Source organism: Porites lutea, chromosome 5 (assembly GCF_958299795.1).
Source record: "Porites lutea chromosome 5, jaPorLute2.1, whole genome shotgun sequence".
NCBI lineage: Eukaryota > Metazoa > Cnidaria > Anthozoa > Scleractinia > Poritidae > Porites > Porites lutea.
In genome coordinates this window covers 31,009,341-31,026,541 of record NC_133205.1, presented here as the reverse complement: position 1 = coordinate 31,026,541, position 17,201 = coordinate 31,009,341, and the positions used below count along the sequence as shown (strand labels likewise).

Below are 17,201 nucleotides of genomic sequence, written 5' to 3'. Positions count from 1 at the left end.
GAATCAAAATAAAAACCCGCCTTTTATGGAGCGAGTCCTGTTTGTTAACTGCAAATATGCTCTCAATTGTTAGACTCGTAAACAAACTTTTAACACGCAAAAAACTTATTTCTAAGGTTTGAAGGGTTTAGAACTAAAACACTGCCCCCTTTTTAACCAATGTTTTTTGAAGACAATGAGCTGAAGTGAAAGTAATTGAATGAAAGTACTCACGTTTTCCTCACGACCTCAAACAGCTTGTTTTCACGTCGTGAACGGCAAGAGGACGGCAGTCGTAAACCGGAAATTACGTAAATATGCTGACGAATCAATTTGTCACGCTGGTCACACAATGAGATTTTGCCGTCGTCTCCCCTCAACCGTCCTGTTGCGTAAGGTCCCTATTATCTAGCGGGGACAGTGTAAAAATAAGTAATAAAGCTAATGGGAAGTTACAAGGAAAATGCAGTTGAAGCGTGGCTTTCGTAGTCACATATACTTCTCCTATGAACAATAAAATTACGATGATAGCATGCAAGCTTATCCGAAGAATACATCTTCTAGTTACATCATTAGTAACTCTTTACGAATGTTGGAATTCCCTGAAAATAAAGAATGCCAAAATTCTCAATTAACTGAAAGTTTGTCAACCACGGTTAAGATGTGTAAAACATTTGCATTTAATATCTTACGCCCAACCTCCTTAAAGGGAAATAACTATTCTATTAATGGAGGTGTGGGATAGTTAACCAGGGGCACCCAACGTCAATTTTCGGAAAATATCTTTTCGGAAGACGATTTGAGATCTAGAATTTTCGGAACATTTGTTGTAAAATTTTTTGCTTGCCTGCCTTTCCTAGAATTTTCGAACATGGTATAATGGAATGGTATAATTGGCCATTTTTATCGGATTTTTACCCTAAAAAGGTGACCTAGAATTTTCGGGAGCCTTTTTTCTGGCTGAAATTTTCGAAAAGGTAAGTTTTGATCCCTATAATTTTCGGATCACAAGACTTTCAGCTAGGAAATCCGAACAGAAGAAAAATTTTTAGGAGATAAAAATATGCCTATATCTACCGTTTAAATACTAAAAAACCTTCAACAGTGCTATGTTTAAGTGGTTTTGAACTATATTCTCTTTGGGTGCCCCTGGTTAACGAACAACAACTAGTAAACAAAAAGAGCAAAAAGCTTGTTTGGTTGGTTGATTGATTACCAACGCTTGATACACACCTCGATCTTCACTGCAGGTCGACTGGTGAGAAACAACACTCTCATTGTTGTCGTGATCATCTGCATCATCATTGTCTACAGAAAACAAAACATACCAAATAATGGAGAATTGCAAATTATCTGTGTTGCAGGGATTAGGTAATTGAAATTAATAAACTCAATGTAATACAGTTTCATTGAATATGCAGTGAATGAGACAGTTAAGTAAATCACCCAGTCCTCACTCCCCCAATTCAAAATAATTAGGATGGCTGTAAGGAACCTTTTCAAGTTTAAACATGAGCGGCAGGGGCCAAAAACATAAAAACCTTACAGGCTTACCAACTTAAGGTTTCTCATCAACAGATGTAGCACTGGGTGGTTCAGATGTGGAAGGTAAAGAGGAATTGATGATGAGAGGTGGTATGACCTGTGGCTTGTCGGACATTGTGGTGTCCATAATGTCAAAATACCTCCTTATCTTTCTTCTCCCTGTTCCACCTTTGCTTGACTTGTCTTTCTTCCTGTTTATATTTTTGGCGTACTTTTTTTCATTTTGGTAACTAGATCTTGCATGATGAAATGTTGAAAATTCCTATTTTCCATCTGCACCTAAAGAATAAGCAATAGAAGGCATATGAAAGACAGTCAGAAGTGTTTGCAGGTTGAATTCACACACATTCTCAGAAGCACGGCGGAAAAATAACAACTTACATATACCGGGCTACTAATTCATGTCAGTCTCTCGCACTGATTGGCAATTTAATGCCCCTTCTTACTTGAAAAGTAAAATCTCACCTCAAAAAGAAATTATTGAATACATGAACTTCCATTTGATAGAAACGTCTGTCTTGAAGGTAACTAAAGTAAAGCTTTCCTCATTAGTCTGGAAAATAAGGCATTTTAAGGGACAATTGCCATTTCCACGAGTTAACCCCATTTTTCATTGCAACTCGTCTCCCAAAAACAATCTTAACCAACACTGTTCAACAAAACCAGGTCCTACAACCACCAATTTAACTGCTTGCTGACTTGGAACATTATCAACAGCGTGGGTCATTGCTTGCATGCAAACAGCACAAACAAACTGCATAACAGTGCAAAAACACATCAAACTTTACAACAACTCCACCCCGCTGAAATGTAACCAGGCTACCCCAAATGCATACCAGATAATAGCCCTGTGTCTGTGCAACAACATGACTCTTAGCATATTTCCGGGAATTTCCACTGATTTCTGTCAATTTCAGGAAGTTATTTGGAGCTCATGGTTAAGAGCTGAGGGTGGTTAGTCCTGAAGAGGGAGATTTTAATGTTTACACTAAAAGCATCACGGCTTGAAGCAAATTGTAAAAGTTTTGAAAGATTGCCTGCAATGTGCTGGACGGCTTAAGATTTTAGGCAACCCGGATTTCAAAACCAAATACGGTTGTTGGTGATTTTTTAAAAAGTGGTTATTCCATGCCGTTAACTGCGAAAGTGCTGAACAGGCTATTTGAGCTCAGATGTTACAAGGCGTTAGCTTACCTTTAGGTTTTCGTAAACCGCTCGCGTTTCTTTAGAAGATTTTGCGTGGCAAAAGACTACTTTATTAATTCTTCCGCCCATAATTCAAGAAGGGTTTCCGTTGCTTTAGTGGATCATGCATTCCTCGAGTGTTCTCTGCCTCCATCTTTATAACAACGACGCATGCGCCTCGGTTGTAACCCCTGCAAAATTGATCACACTGCAGCTTTTTCCGGCACCGCACCTCAATTAAGGGTTGCCAAGACTACTTCACGAACCAGTGCCAAACGTTGCGTTTACACGTCAGAAATTGCCAGTGCCGTGCCCTAAAATTGCCATCACAGTGCCAAAAGTTTGTGTTGCCGTGCCAACATTTTTAAGCGCTTGTAAATGAGGTTTTAATCAGTTTAAATTTGCCTAAGAAAGAATAAAATGCTGTGTATCTGAACGAACTTTTGAAACACCCTGTAAGCTAACCTGTACCGCCAGTTGGTTTGATTGTTCTGCAGCCTTTATCTATACACTTACAAAGAACGGGTGTTTTCTTTCTTCTTTTTCTCTCTCTTTTTTTGACATTTTCCCGTTCTTCTTGTTTTATCTTACGCTCGACATTTTGTTATAACGCATGTAGATTTGATTCTGGCTGTTTATTGACCAAAGCGGCCAAAAGAACCGTCTTCGTTAGCATTTTACTGTGGAAACGAGCAACCCCTCTTTAAATGCATCTTTATTATCTCCCTATTTTTCAGCCATATACCGAGTTTCACCGGAACGTTATGTCGCTTTCGATGTATTCAAATGATAGAGCGGTTTTCATTTGAGTGTCGAAAAGTAATTGGTTTTGCACTTTCTACACGATGCGATTGGCTTAAAAGATTCGCGCCACCTTTTCATCCAATCAGAAGTAAAACCAAAGCCAATTGTGACGCGCTCGCACGATTTTCCCGCGCTTTGCGTCGGCCACATGTAATTACTTCGAGTTTTGATTGGTTCAATGTATTGTCTGTGTCCTATGTGATTGGCCAGAGTAATTACTTTGGTTTTGGTTTTACGACACTCAAACGAAAACCACTCTATCCGTCGTTTGGTCTTGGCCTTGCCATTATTGTTTGAGGCAGTGCCTATAAATCCAATATAAAAGTTCTTCAAATTAAACAAAACCACATTGCAAGGATACTCCGTTTTTCTAGCTTGTATGGGAAAAATACGGAAAGCCCCTTGCCATTAATAAATCTTCTTGACATTGTACTGTTGAAATTTTTAATAATCAACGCGCTTTGTAATACCTGTCGCAATTTGTAATAAATTCATCGCACTTTGTAATACCTTTCGCAATTTGTCATAAACCGTGTCGCACTTTGTAATAAAAAAGGTATCGCAATTTGTAATAACTGTCCATCGCACTTTGTAATAAACTAAGCTGTCGTAATTTGTAATAATTCCATTGCACTTCGTAATAATTTTTTGAGAATGATTCAACTTACTTTGTCAACATTAATATAATGCCAAAATATGAATGGTACTTCGTAAACAAAGATGATGACGTCTGCAAGCACGTAACTTACAAAATTACTTTTATAATTTATGTCTCCGCTCATTCAAACCATTTAACTTTATTCGCGGTCCTAACCATTTTTTTAAAAATTAATGTTGATTAGTTATCTGACGTACGAAATTCTGTATTCTTAAACCTTGCTATTGTACTAGATGGTTTGCATGCAATGGTTACCTGGGGGTGTACTCCCATATATGGCCAATACGGGGATGTGCCACTGGACAGAGCGTTGTCAGAGTACAGAATCAAGACACTAGATACAAACGAACCATTATTAAAAGGCATTTAATTTCCACAAATCGTAACATCCATCCTTACATCATTCAAATAAGGACACCAGGAAGCTGTCCTTGTTAGATCTTATAACAGGCCGACACAACACCGTCCTTGTCTAACGCGCAATCTTAAAAGATGTAATAGTGGCCTCCATATTTTGGCGAACTTAATCAGACAAGGCCTGTAAAAATTCAAAATGTAATTTACTGCAAATAAACAAAAACATCACCAGTGGCAAATCGTCGAACCACAACAGAAACATAAAGTAACACAAAATCCAATTAGTCGCTGGCCAATACCTTTGTATGTACCTGTTTTTATAAAACTCACTTAGGGTCATACACTGAGCCGGCTGACTATTTGGACCATTATTCTCTCTTGATTTGGTCCCATACAGGAGAAAGGAGTATCATTCCATCCTAAAACAATTTTTTCTATGGAGCCCCCTAAAGCAAATACCGTTGGGATAGTAAAAAATTCTCCTTCCCTGCGTACAACTCGTAAGACCCTTCAATTCTTCCGAGCGTGTTCAGGATTATTTTTTTTCCACGAAATCAGGAAAGGATAATAAACCAAACCATCCATTACTACTTGAGTTACCCTATCTACGGATCAAACCAAAGGCACAAAGCCAACAATGTAAAAAATGTTATGAGATCCTCAGCGGTATTTACCTGCCTAGCCCAGACATGTATATGGGAGATTATCCCCCGCCCCAACCCCGAAGACTTCACATGTAACGTAGCGAGCAAACATGGATTAAGACGACGAATGCCAGGTTATTCATGAATTTTCTGTTGTTAAATGTTTCTTTTGTTATTCAGATATTTCTGGATTCAAGTATATGAAATGATTCATATCCGTTTTTTGGTGACTTGTCACAGGAAGTTTCATGTCTTTCATGTTAAAGCGATTCTCGTTGGTCTCTTGATTAAGGCAGAAAAATTTATAAGGGAAGACATGCGTGTTTGACCAAAGAAAATAATTTAAGTTTATAACAAAGTGCGATGGAATTATTACAAATTGCGACAGCTTTTTTATTACAAAGTTCGGCACGGTTTATTACAAGTTGCGAATGGTATTACAAAGTAAGATGGATTTATTACAAATTGCGACAGTACAGACATTCTAACTGTTAATCATATATATAAACTATTAAACATTAAGATTTATCCACAAATGGCATAAACAAGAGCTCCCATCAATCTCTAATAGTTGCTTCCGACATGCCAAAAACATTAAATTAAATTAAGTTAAAACTTTAATAAATACTCCCAAAAAAAGGTTTTTCAATACCTATTTACAAATATAAATGCAAGCTATATCTAACAAGCTAATAATTGTTAAATGCTAACTGTCATTCGATCATTCATTCATTACAAGTTTCAGGGCTTTCGTAAAGGCCTTTACAGTTGTAGCGTTTCTAAGGTCTTCGTCTAACGTGTTCCACAGGGATACTGCTCTACAGGCGAAGGTACGTTGGCCAGTGGCTGACCTGAATAATGGTATTTCGAGCTTCTCATTATTACGGGTTGTGCGATTATGTACAGAAGATCGTTTTTTAAACTAAGCACATAGGTATTCAGGAGCTAAATTGCTGACACACTTATAAGCCATAACAGCGTCTCTAAATTTGAGCATCTTGCTAACTGGAAGCCAGTTGAGTTCGTCAAGTAATGGCGTCACGTGGTCATATTTCCGAGCGCCGCAGATAATTTTGCAGCCGAAATTCTGAATAAGTTGCAGCTTTTGGATGTTCTTAGATGAGGTATTAGACCACACGGTCGAACAGTAGAGCATTTTCACATAACACAAATTCTGAATAAGTAGCAGCTTTTGGATGTTCTTAGATGAGGTATTAGACCACACGGTCGAACAGTAGAGCATTTTCACATAACACAAGATATGCTTCAAAAGACAATCTATATAAGCAAAATTCTTCTGACATCTTACACCAACTAATACCTCTTTCTTCAACTCTTGTGTGTATGCTTTATGCTCTCTGCTTTATGCCGTGCTCTTTTTGTTTGTTTGTTTGTTTTTTGTTCTTTGTTTTGTTTTTGTTTTTGTTTTTGCCTTAGCCATTCTTGCTACGCCTTAGCTTATGTCCATCTATTATATTCTTATTTATTCCTAATTTTTCTGTCTTTCATGTATTTTCTATCAATTAAGCTACATTTCAAATATATACATTATATGTCTACAGGCTAACTCGAAAATCTCGCGTTTCATTTAGGCTCTTATCTTAATACATATTTTTTTGTTATCTTAAAAATTAACTAAAAACGTAAATATACAGTACAAAATTTAACCTATCAATATAAGAGAAATGCAGAATAAAGTTGTTGTTGGTGGTGGTGGTCTAAACCAAGTTTAACGCTTACGCTGACAAACGATTTCACGAGCAGAACCAGCTGGATTTTCAAGGTTGCGTTAAGCGCAATATTCCATGTTTGCTTGAACAAAAAGGATATTCACTTTCTTGAAGTTAATACCTCCTTTTTATTTTGCTAGTCTGCTCTCCTCTGTTCTTGTTATCCATGCCAAACGTGTGAACCTGAGCAGCAGCTTCAAGTATTGAATAAGGAAATATCTGGTGGATGCACGGAACGGCGTGAATAAGAAGGGGGGAAATCGCTTCTCGTCCTTACAAGGAAGCGCGTAATTTTTCCTTTAAACCGGGAGAATATTTGTTTTTTCCATTTTATTGCTTCAATGACCGGGCGTGCATTCTCAACTTTTCTCTGGCACTAATAGTCTGTTTTTCGATCTGCATATCGTTAATTTTCGTGCATTATGTCGGTAAACGAAAAATATAATGTAGATTAACTGAAGTTAATACCTGCCCTTATTTTGGCGAATCTGGTCTCCTCGGTTTTTAATGAACTCCTCTTTGTTAGCTTCATAAATATAAATGATGGAATTTTCGTGGATTATGTCAGAAAACTCCTTGTCAGTGGTAAGCTGTGATTGATTTTGTAAATTGTGTCCTTTCTGAAGAAAGAAATATCCATTGAAGTTGAATGGCACTTGAAATTGTGATTTATTTCACTCAACAAAAAGTTTGCTTTATATCACCAAACGTTTCTTCTAGTATTTCACCCTCATTATGAGTTTTTTTTACCGAAAAAATAACAATACGAAAAGAGTTATTTGCTGAATTAATCTCTTTTTTTGAATAATGTAACTTATTGTAATCTCCGATTTAAAACAATACAATTTCAGCGTGGGAAAACTTTTATAAATAGGCGGTTATAAATCGTAATTTTCAGATCAGTTTATTTAGATACCGTTCGAGAAAAGTTATTGCTCTCTAGCCACAAATATATAGTTAAAAGCGCCAGTGGTAAATTTACAGGAAGATGAATTCTTCAGATTTAACCAACAGCACATCAATTCCGACAGCGGCAACGGCTGAAACCTGTCGTATTTGGAAAGAAGAATATCACAAGGAAAACTACGTCTTTACGCTAGCAGCCGTCATCCTCAACATAGTGACTTGTCCAATGACCGTCTGTGTGAATCTTCTGGTGATAGTTGCTGTAAAAACAAAGCCCAGACTTCAGACCATTTACAACTTGCTGTTGTGTGCCTTGGCAGCGACTGATATGGTGGTAGGAGCTGTGATACAACCGAGTTATGTCGTGGGGGAAATGTCGTTGTTAACAGGTTCCTCACCAACTGAATATTGTACTCAGTATACCAGAATAGCACTCCTTTTTCTCAGCCCTTGTATCGCATCACTATTGCTACTAGCATTGCTGAGCATAGAGCGTTATTTGGCAATGAAATATTCCTTACGATACACAGATATCATAACCAAGGGTCGGGTAGCCACGGCTGTTATTACCTGCTGGGTCATTGCTGTTCTTCCTCCGGTTTTCCTATATTCATCCACACTCCCTCTTCTGCCATTGATAATAGCTGTTTTCATAGCGAGTGGGAGCCTTATAGTGATTTTTTACTGTCACATTTCTGTCTATTTTGTTACCCGACGTCACATGATAAGAATCAAATCTGAACAAGTTTCCCATGATTCAAAGAAGAAATTCTTAGAGGAGAAGAAAGCTGCGATAACTACTAGCATCGTCGTTGGGTTTGTGCTATTTTCCTTCCTGCCATCATTGGTGTATAGAGCTTTGCGCCCACTTCCTCTTGACAATTATTCTATAAATCTGTTTATCAGTTTTAAACCTGTTTTACTATCTTCTGTCTTGATTAACTCGCTGTGCAACCCTATTATTTACTGCTGGCGAAGCTCAGTGCTTCGGAAAGCGTTCTTTGAGCTACTTGGAAGAAAGAATTCTGGATAGACGGTTCATGCAAGAAGACTGTTTAAAGCAAATTCTTTTAGATCCGTTTTTTAGAACGTATGAAAACCTCTGTAAATATGGTTGTCAAATTTTGCGACGTGTTGAAAATAGTTGATAGCACTTTTGTCTCCGCTTTGTTACGCTCTCGGAGTGTTTGACTCACTGTTAAAAGAAAGTATTGATTCGTTGAAACTGGCAAGCGTAGGGTATCTCTTTTAACTCCGTTGGGGGGAGGGGGAAAAAAAGAGAACAGCCCTTTATAAAAGTAAATAAATAAGTAAATGTAAAATAAAGAAATAAAATTTAGAACCAATATTAAAAATGTACAAGACAAAAGGATAAAATTACCACGTTACCATACATAGGATTATTATACAAGGTTATAACGATAGAAATGTACAAAATACTACGATAAAAACACTTTCTTTTTAATCTGAAACAATAAAATCGATTTAGTTCGCTGTATTTCTGGATTAAGATGCTGAAATCGTTTGATGCCTGGTATGTTGGTTTTTGTTTTCCCAAGTTTGTTTTGGGAGTTGGAAAATGTAGTTTATTACATGTGCACTTGCGGGTATGGTAATTATGAAAGGTAGTGCCATGCTAAAAATTGAAATGTAGGTCAATGATGTTATTCAAGCATCCAAAAATAAAAACCCATCGGTGCATGTGTCGTCTTTGATCTAAACGCCTTTATTTGAAGTTCTTAAGAGCATCTGTAGCGCAAGATGTATTTCGCGTTGTTGAAAAAGTTTTTAGCTGCCTTTTTTTGTTTGATTTGAAGATCGTTCATTAAGGTAGCATTGTTTTTGTCACCCCAATTGATGTTACCGTAATCAAAAACAGGAGACATTGCAGAATGATGATTCTTAAGTTCCCATAACTCTTCTGATAAGTTTAAGTGGCTGGTTTGTCCTCCTCATGATATTTTTAAGGTGATGACCCCAGGACAGATCTTCATTCAGGGTTACACCCAAGTAATTGAAAGTTGTATTGTAGCTTCTTCAGCGGATATCGTTGATACGAATAGTGACCGCGCCTCACGACTTTATAGGGCGCGTACTCACAAATGGAAGAAATCTTGATTTAGAACAGTTAAGAGCAAGGAGCTTTGACTGTAGCCAAAGCGAAGTAGACTCAAAGTCCTTGGTTAGACAGTTCTCTACGTCCTGGTTGATTCGGAAGAATAATAAATAAACGTATCATCATCGTTGAGAATGGTCTTGCAATACTTGAGAAACTGAGGTAGATCATTAACATACGTAATGAACAGAAGTGGTTCCAGTACACTTCCTTGGGGCACCCCGACTGTGACTGGCCTCGGAGACGAGAGACTGTTTCCGATGGAGGTGACCAGTTAGCCATTGTCCATATTACCTTGGATGTTCTTAGACAGATGCGCAAGGGCCACCTTAGTCGACAAGTTTGGGCGAAAACCAAACTCTTCAGGGGCCAAAAGGGTGTTCTCATTGAGTTAGTTGTGCTGCCGAAGCTGAGCAGCTTTCTCGATGATCTTGCTTAGAAGTAGTAAGATTGTAATTGGTCTGTAATCACTTGCACTGGTTCGGTCACCATGCAGATTTACAAACTGGAACCACCTTTCCCTTTTTCCATATAGCATATCGGCAAAACAGCGAAAGTGAGTGATTTATTGAACTAATTGGTAAGACTGTGTGATGACATCAGCAGAATCTTTGAAGAAGGCGGGCGCTGATAGTTCTTATCAAGGTCAATTGCCTTTTTAGTTTTTAAAGAGCTTAGGTATTTCCGCACGAAGCTTTGTTTTATGTCGGAGAACCTGAAGACTGACGGCTTGTGAATAAATTTGTTGCAACTCGTGCTCTTCCTTTTTCAGTAGTATATGTGCCCCTCCTTAAACTATCCGCCGTGTGGCCATCCGTATCCACATTTAACACTACCCATTATATCTTTACTGACATAAACTTTCCACCATCAAAAATGCAAGAACTGGTGAACAGATATATCACCCGAATCGTGATCGATAGGTATTAAAAATAGCCTGTTTGTCGAAGAAAAAAAACGTCGAGAGCTAAAGCTAATGAGTGACAAATTATACTCTTCTACATCTAGGCATTATAATGGCACCTCTAAGGAATAAATTGCGCGGCAATTGTATCTCGATTGATGCCTCTCGTACTAACTTTGTTATGACCAGAAATTTTTGGGGGGGGTGTGCTCGTAATAGTCTGTTTCGCCTTGGTAAAGTAGACATCGGAAAGAAAAGATGACACGTGTTGTAAGCTAGATAGGAAAAACCGGTAGGAATTGTGGTGTCATTAATACTTTTTATGCTAAACTGTACTTGTTCCTCATTGAACACTTTCAAAGACTCTTTTCCACTGCTAATGTCAAATTCACCGCAATGTAAAAATGCAGACTCATTCTAGTGGTATCATTGCAAAATAAATACTTGTATACTTGGATGACTTTTACGTAAGCTATTTGAGCACTATTGCATTGCAAAATTGTGGCAAATAATATTAAATTTGTGTGTAACTGATGGGCTCTTATTCTTTTCATGTTTTTCTTTCCTGTTTAGGTGTTCACCTTAGAATATTCCGCAGGAGCTTAGTGTAATGGCTTTAAATATAATTTGTTATTTTTCATTAAAAATTATTCAAGATTTCGTTAAACGTAATACTATTTAAGATCAGCTTTCTTTAAGTTAATACTTCCTCTTTATTTTGCGAATTTGGTGTTCTCTGTTTTTTATGAATTGTCTTTGTTATTTACAACGATCGTGTGAACCTAAGCAGCAGCTTCAAGTATTGAATTAGGAAAATCTCAGGGCAATGGCGTAACGGCATGAGCAAAAAGAGAAAAAAACGCTTCATGTCCTCAAAGGGAAACATGATTTTCCTGTAAAGAGAGGGAACCTTTTTTTTATTATTTATTTTTCATGACAGGGCGTTCAATCTTACGTCTTTTTGTCTTCTCTGATACTAAAATTGCTATGTTTACACTGCATAATTTGTTTCAACCCTGTAAGTCCCAATAGTGACCAACATCAATTTTCTCATAACAATATCCATACACTGTCAAGAGATTAGGTTATGAGAATTAATAAAATGATCACCTAAGAGAAAATGCCTTGATCTTTTATGAAATTCTCTCAACTCATTCTTTAAGGAAATGCGTACAGATCAGTTTGGAGAATTTGTATGTGGTTATTGGGGCTTAAAACGTTAACAAAAAAGGAGTTAGTAATAATGTCTTAAGTAAGCTAAAATGCCTTTGCTTATGGGAGAAAGAAAGATAAAATTTAGTGGAATGACACATTAACGTGTGCCACCAAGCATTTCTTTCTATGCTTCGACATTAAAAAGGTTTTACGTCGTTAAAAAAAAGGGCATTTGCTAAGTTAATCCCTCTTTTGAGGCTGTTCTAGGAAAGTTATTATTTCCACAAGAAAAGGCGAACGTGGTAAACTTTCAAGATGGATTCTACAGATCTAACCTACCTTTTTTAGATGAACTGATTTTGATACCATTCTAGAAAGGCTATTAGTCTCTAGCCACAAATGTGTAGTTAAAAGAGAGAGCGCAAAAAATTTATAGGAAGATGAACTCTTCAGATCTAACCAACAACACGTCAATTGCGACAGCGCACTGTAATTTTCAGGGAGTTATAATAACTCCTCTAGTGGGGCTAATTTAACTCCTTACAGTGGAGTTATTTTTCGTGGAGTTATTTTAACTCCAAAAAGGAGTTTAAAGAACTCTTTTTCAGGAGTAAAAGTGACCCCAGATATTGAGGAGTTAAAATAACCCCAAAAAAGGAGTTATCCTGTACCTAAAATTTTTACTCCACTTTCAGAGTTAAATTAACTCCAAAAAGAGTAAAAACAACCCATGTAAGGAGTACAAGTAACCCCATTTCGGAGTAATTTTAACTCCAGACTGGGAGTAAAAAGAACTCTTTTTCAGGAGTAAAAATGACCCCAAATTCGGAGTTAAATTAGGAGTTAAAATAACCCCAAAAAAGGGGTTATCCTGTACCTAAAATTTTTACTCCATTTTTGGAGTTATAATAACTCCCTAAAAATTACGGTGCGGCCACGGCTGTAGTCTGTCGTATTTGGAAAGAAGAATATCACCTGGAAAACTACGTCTCCGCCTTAGTAGCCATCATCCTTAACATAGTGACTTGTCCATTGACTATCTGCATGAATCTTTTGGTGATAGTTGCTGTAAAAACGAAGCCCAGACTTCAGACCGTGTACAACATTTTGTTGTGTGCCCTGGCGGCGACTGTTATGGTGGTAGGAGCTGTGATACAACCGATTTATGCCGTGGACGAAATGTCGCTGTTAACAGGTTCCTCGTTAACTGAATATTGTACTCGGTATCATAAAACAGTATTCCTTGTTCTGACCCCGTCCCTAGCTTCATTGTTATTGCTGGCATTGCTAAGCATGGAGCGGTATTTGGCATTGAAATATAACTTACGATACGCAGATATCATAACCAAGGGTCGGGTAGCCACGGCTGTTATTACCTGCTGGGTCATCGCCGTTCTTCCTCCAGTTTTCCTATATTCATTTTCACGCCACGTACTGTCTATTATGACAGCTGTTTTCATAAAGAGTGTCAGCTTTGCAGTGATTGCGTACTGTCACATTTCTGTCTTCTTGGTCACCCGTCGTCACATAATTCGAATCAAATCTGAGCAAGTTTCTCAAGACACAAAGAAGAAGTTTCTAGAGGAGAAGAAAGCTGCGATAACTACTTCCATCGTCGTTGGGTTTGTGCTATTTTCCTTTGTACCATTATTGGTGTATACACTTTTTCGGCCGCTTCTTCTTAAAAGTTATTTTGGCAATCTGTTTATCAGTTTTAAGCCTGTTTTACAATCTTTTGTCTTGATTAACTCGCTGTGCAACCCTATTATTTACTGCTGGCGAAGCTCAGTTCTTCGAAAAGCCTTATTTGAGCTACTTGGAAGAAAGAATTCTGGATAAACGGTTCATGGGAAAAGATTGTGTTAAGTAAATTCGTTTAGAGCCGATGTTTAGACCGTTTGAAACCCTATCTCAGTATGGTTGTCAAATTTTCTCATGTTTAGAATTCTTAGAATACTTGTTGCTTTGTTTTAGCGTTTCGTATGTTTTTTGTATTTGGTGCTCTCAGAATTCAAGCCATTGAGAGCACATCAAGTCATTCAGACACATTAACAATACCTCCTCAGAAACAAACAAAACATCCTTTGCGTACTTACAAACATCATTGACATAGACCAGCCAGTATTAATTACACAAAGAAATAGAGGTATACTGCAAATACTATTGATAACAAAAAGGATTTTTTCTGTCTAAAAAATTGCTTTTCTGTGTCTAAGGAGTCTAACATGTGAAGATTTAGGGGTACCATTGTAGATGTAGTCGATGTGCTGCCTGGCTGCCCTCTTGGATTCTTTCAGGAGTACAAACAACCCTGCAACAGGAATCTCAGTCACAGTGAGACTGGAGGAGAAAAAATTATGAAAATTTAATATTACTATATTGATCATTTTGATGAAAATGTAATAGCAAAAATGAAAAGTTAATTGCAATCATACTTACCTTTTTCAGCCTTACAGATCAGTGTATGAAGTGATGTGGTCCATTGAGCTAAGGCTGAGAGAATATGTTATTATACAAACCATTTAAGCTGATATTGAAAACCCGGTATCGTGGAAATAGAAACTCTAAAAACTATTGAAGAATGTTTTTTTGTCCAGATATTATTAATATAATTGTATCACAGACAGCACCATGTGCATCTGTACTGTTTCCCATCAATTCAAGGACTACATTAATCCTGATGGGACATAACAGAACTCACAACTACTCTAGACACTACTGACTGTCTGGTTCAAAATTATGCACTTAAAATATTTTCCATTCTCATTCTTCTAGGATGTAAATGAGGAAAAAAATCTATAATTTTTGCAAGGTCGAATTCCATTTCTTTATGAGCATACATCAGTGCTAATCCGTTTAGTCTGTGTTGCACCATTGCGTTTCTGAACTAAAAAAAATGCCCTTTATTTGAGTGTCAATGTATTTAGCACAGCTTAGCACGGAAGTACTAATTGGGGACACTATTTTTCCGTCTCCTGCTGGAGACGAGAACGCCATTTTACGTGGTCATCCTTGCCACGCGAAGGCCTAGCCCCTTGCAGTTCAAAGGGAGTACCTTCATTTCTCAGTTATTTTAAGACCCTGAGTTGTTGGCCGGGAATTGAACCCGTGACCTCTCCCTCTGCAGTCAAGCGCTCTGCCGACTGAGCTAATCCTGCTGCGGTAAGTCTTCAGATTTCGGAGTGTTGAGATGGACCTATTACAAGATGCTGATGAAATAGGAATGGTATATAGATTCATATGAGCATTACAAGGGAACGGAACGCAAATAATTGTTGTTGCGTGTAAAATTATCTACAAGCAGTGACTGTTCATCACTAAGATGCCTAAAATGTGTGCAATTCCACAATTGGTTTCGGCTCCATTAAATCCTATACCAATTGCTGAACATTTTAGGAGGAGCCACCCACAATGTGTGCACAGTTACTGACATTATCACTGACAGTACACTGTACACTGAAATTGTTACTGACGAGAAGGGAAAACAGTGAAAATAAAGCCGTTAAGGGCTATAACTAACCATTATTCCATTGTTTCCATCGACTTCTTGTAGCCGCTGTTTAGTGTTAGCCAAAGTTCGGTTTCATCATCGCTTCAGATGAAACAGCCTTTTCCTCGTTATTTCTCTTTGAAATTCCTACTAGAGAAAAGGGCTGGAACCATGAAGGTATACGGCCAGTACGTTCGATATAGCTACAATAACATTCAAAAATGCCACGAAATGGTGGATCGCGGGCTCGATTTGCACCTGCCCTTTTGCTTGTAGTTGGCAAATTTTAAAATGTAAATCGCAGTAGTGTATTCGTGTGGGTGGAAGAATCCAAACCGAATTCGTGTTACGTATGCCGTTTTAGCCTGTCCGGATTCTTGTGGACGTTGCTTAAGTCATGATCAGTCGAAGTCTGTTTTTCCATGCTACTGTAACTTGTCAATAAGTATCTAAAGTTAAATGTTCCAATATTTTCCCTCCACACCAAGATGAATAATTATTTTTCTCTCCAAGAATAAATTTTTTGCAATTCGTGCTTTTCCTTTTTCAATAGTTTATGTGCGCCTCCTTAAACTATCCACCGAGTGGCCATCTGTATCCACATTTAGCACATTAAACGTTCCACGTAACGATCAAAACTGCGATAACTGGTGAACAGACATACCACCCGAATCGTAATTGATAGGTATTGTAAATGGCTTGCTTGTCGGAAAAAAAAACGTCGAGAACTAAAGCTAATGAGTGACAAATTAATCTCTTCTTAAATCTAGGCATTATAATTGCATCTCTAAGAAATAAATTGCGCGGCAATTGTATCTTGACTTGACGAATCTCATACTAACTTTGTTATGAGCAGAAAGTTTTTTGGTGGTATGCTAGTAATAGTCTCTTTCGCCTTCGTGGAGTAGACATCAGAGAGAAAAGGTGACACGTGTTGTAAGCTGGATAGGAAAAAGCGGTAGAAATTGTGGTCTCATTAATACTTTTTACGCTAAATTGTACTAGTTCCGCATTTAACACTTTCAAAGACTCTTTTTTATCGCAAATGTCAAATTCACTGCAATGCACGGACCGTGTGCAGACTCATTCTAGTGGTATCATTGCATAGTAGATACTTGTACACTTAGATGACTTTTACGTAAGCTATTTGAGCACTATTGCATTGCAAAATTGTGGCAAATAATATTAAATATGTGTGTAACTGACGGGCTTTTATTCTTTTATGTTTTTCTTTCCTATTTTTGTGTTCACGTAGAATATTTCGCAAGAGCTTAGTGTAATGGCTATGAATATGATTTGTTATTTATTAAAAAAAATTATTCAAGGTTTGTTAAACGTTATATTATTTAAGATCAGCTTTCTTTAAGTTAATACTTCCTCTTTATTTTGCGAATTTGGTGTTCTCTGTTTTCAATGAACTCTCTTTGTTGTTTATAACGATCGTGTGAACCTAAGCAGCAGCTTTAAGTATTGAATTAGGAAAATCTCAGGGCAATACCGTAACAGCATGAACAAAAAGAGAAAAAAACGGTTCATGACCTCAAAGGACAACTTGATATTCCTTTAAAAAGAGAGAACCTTTCTTCTCTCTTTTTTTTCAATGACAAGGCGTTCAATCTTACGTCTTCTTGTGTTCTCTGATACTAAAATTGCTCTGTTTACACTGCATAATTTGTTTTAACAAAAAAAGAGTTAGTACGAATGTCTTAAGTAAACTAAAATTCCGTT

General features: G+C 37.4%; 1 protein-coding gene across 1 annotated transcript; it reads left to right on the top strand.

Moving 5' to 3' along the window:
• Window positions 1–7,890: 7,890 nt before the first annotated feature.
• Window positions 7,891–8,841, top strand: LOC140938224 (melanocortin receptor 4-like). The gene has a single exon (XM_073387738.1). The coding sequence runs from the start codon at window positions 7,891–7,893 to the stop codon at window positions 8,839–8,841; it is 951 nt and encodes a 316-aa protein (XP_073243839.1).
• The last annotated feature ends 8,360 nt before the right edge of the window (window positions 8,842–17,201 follow it).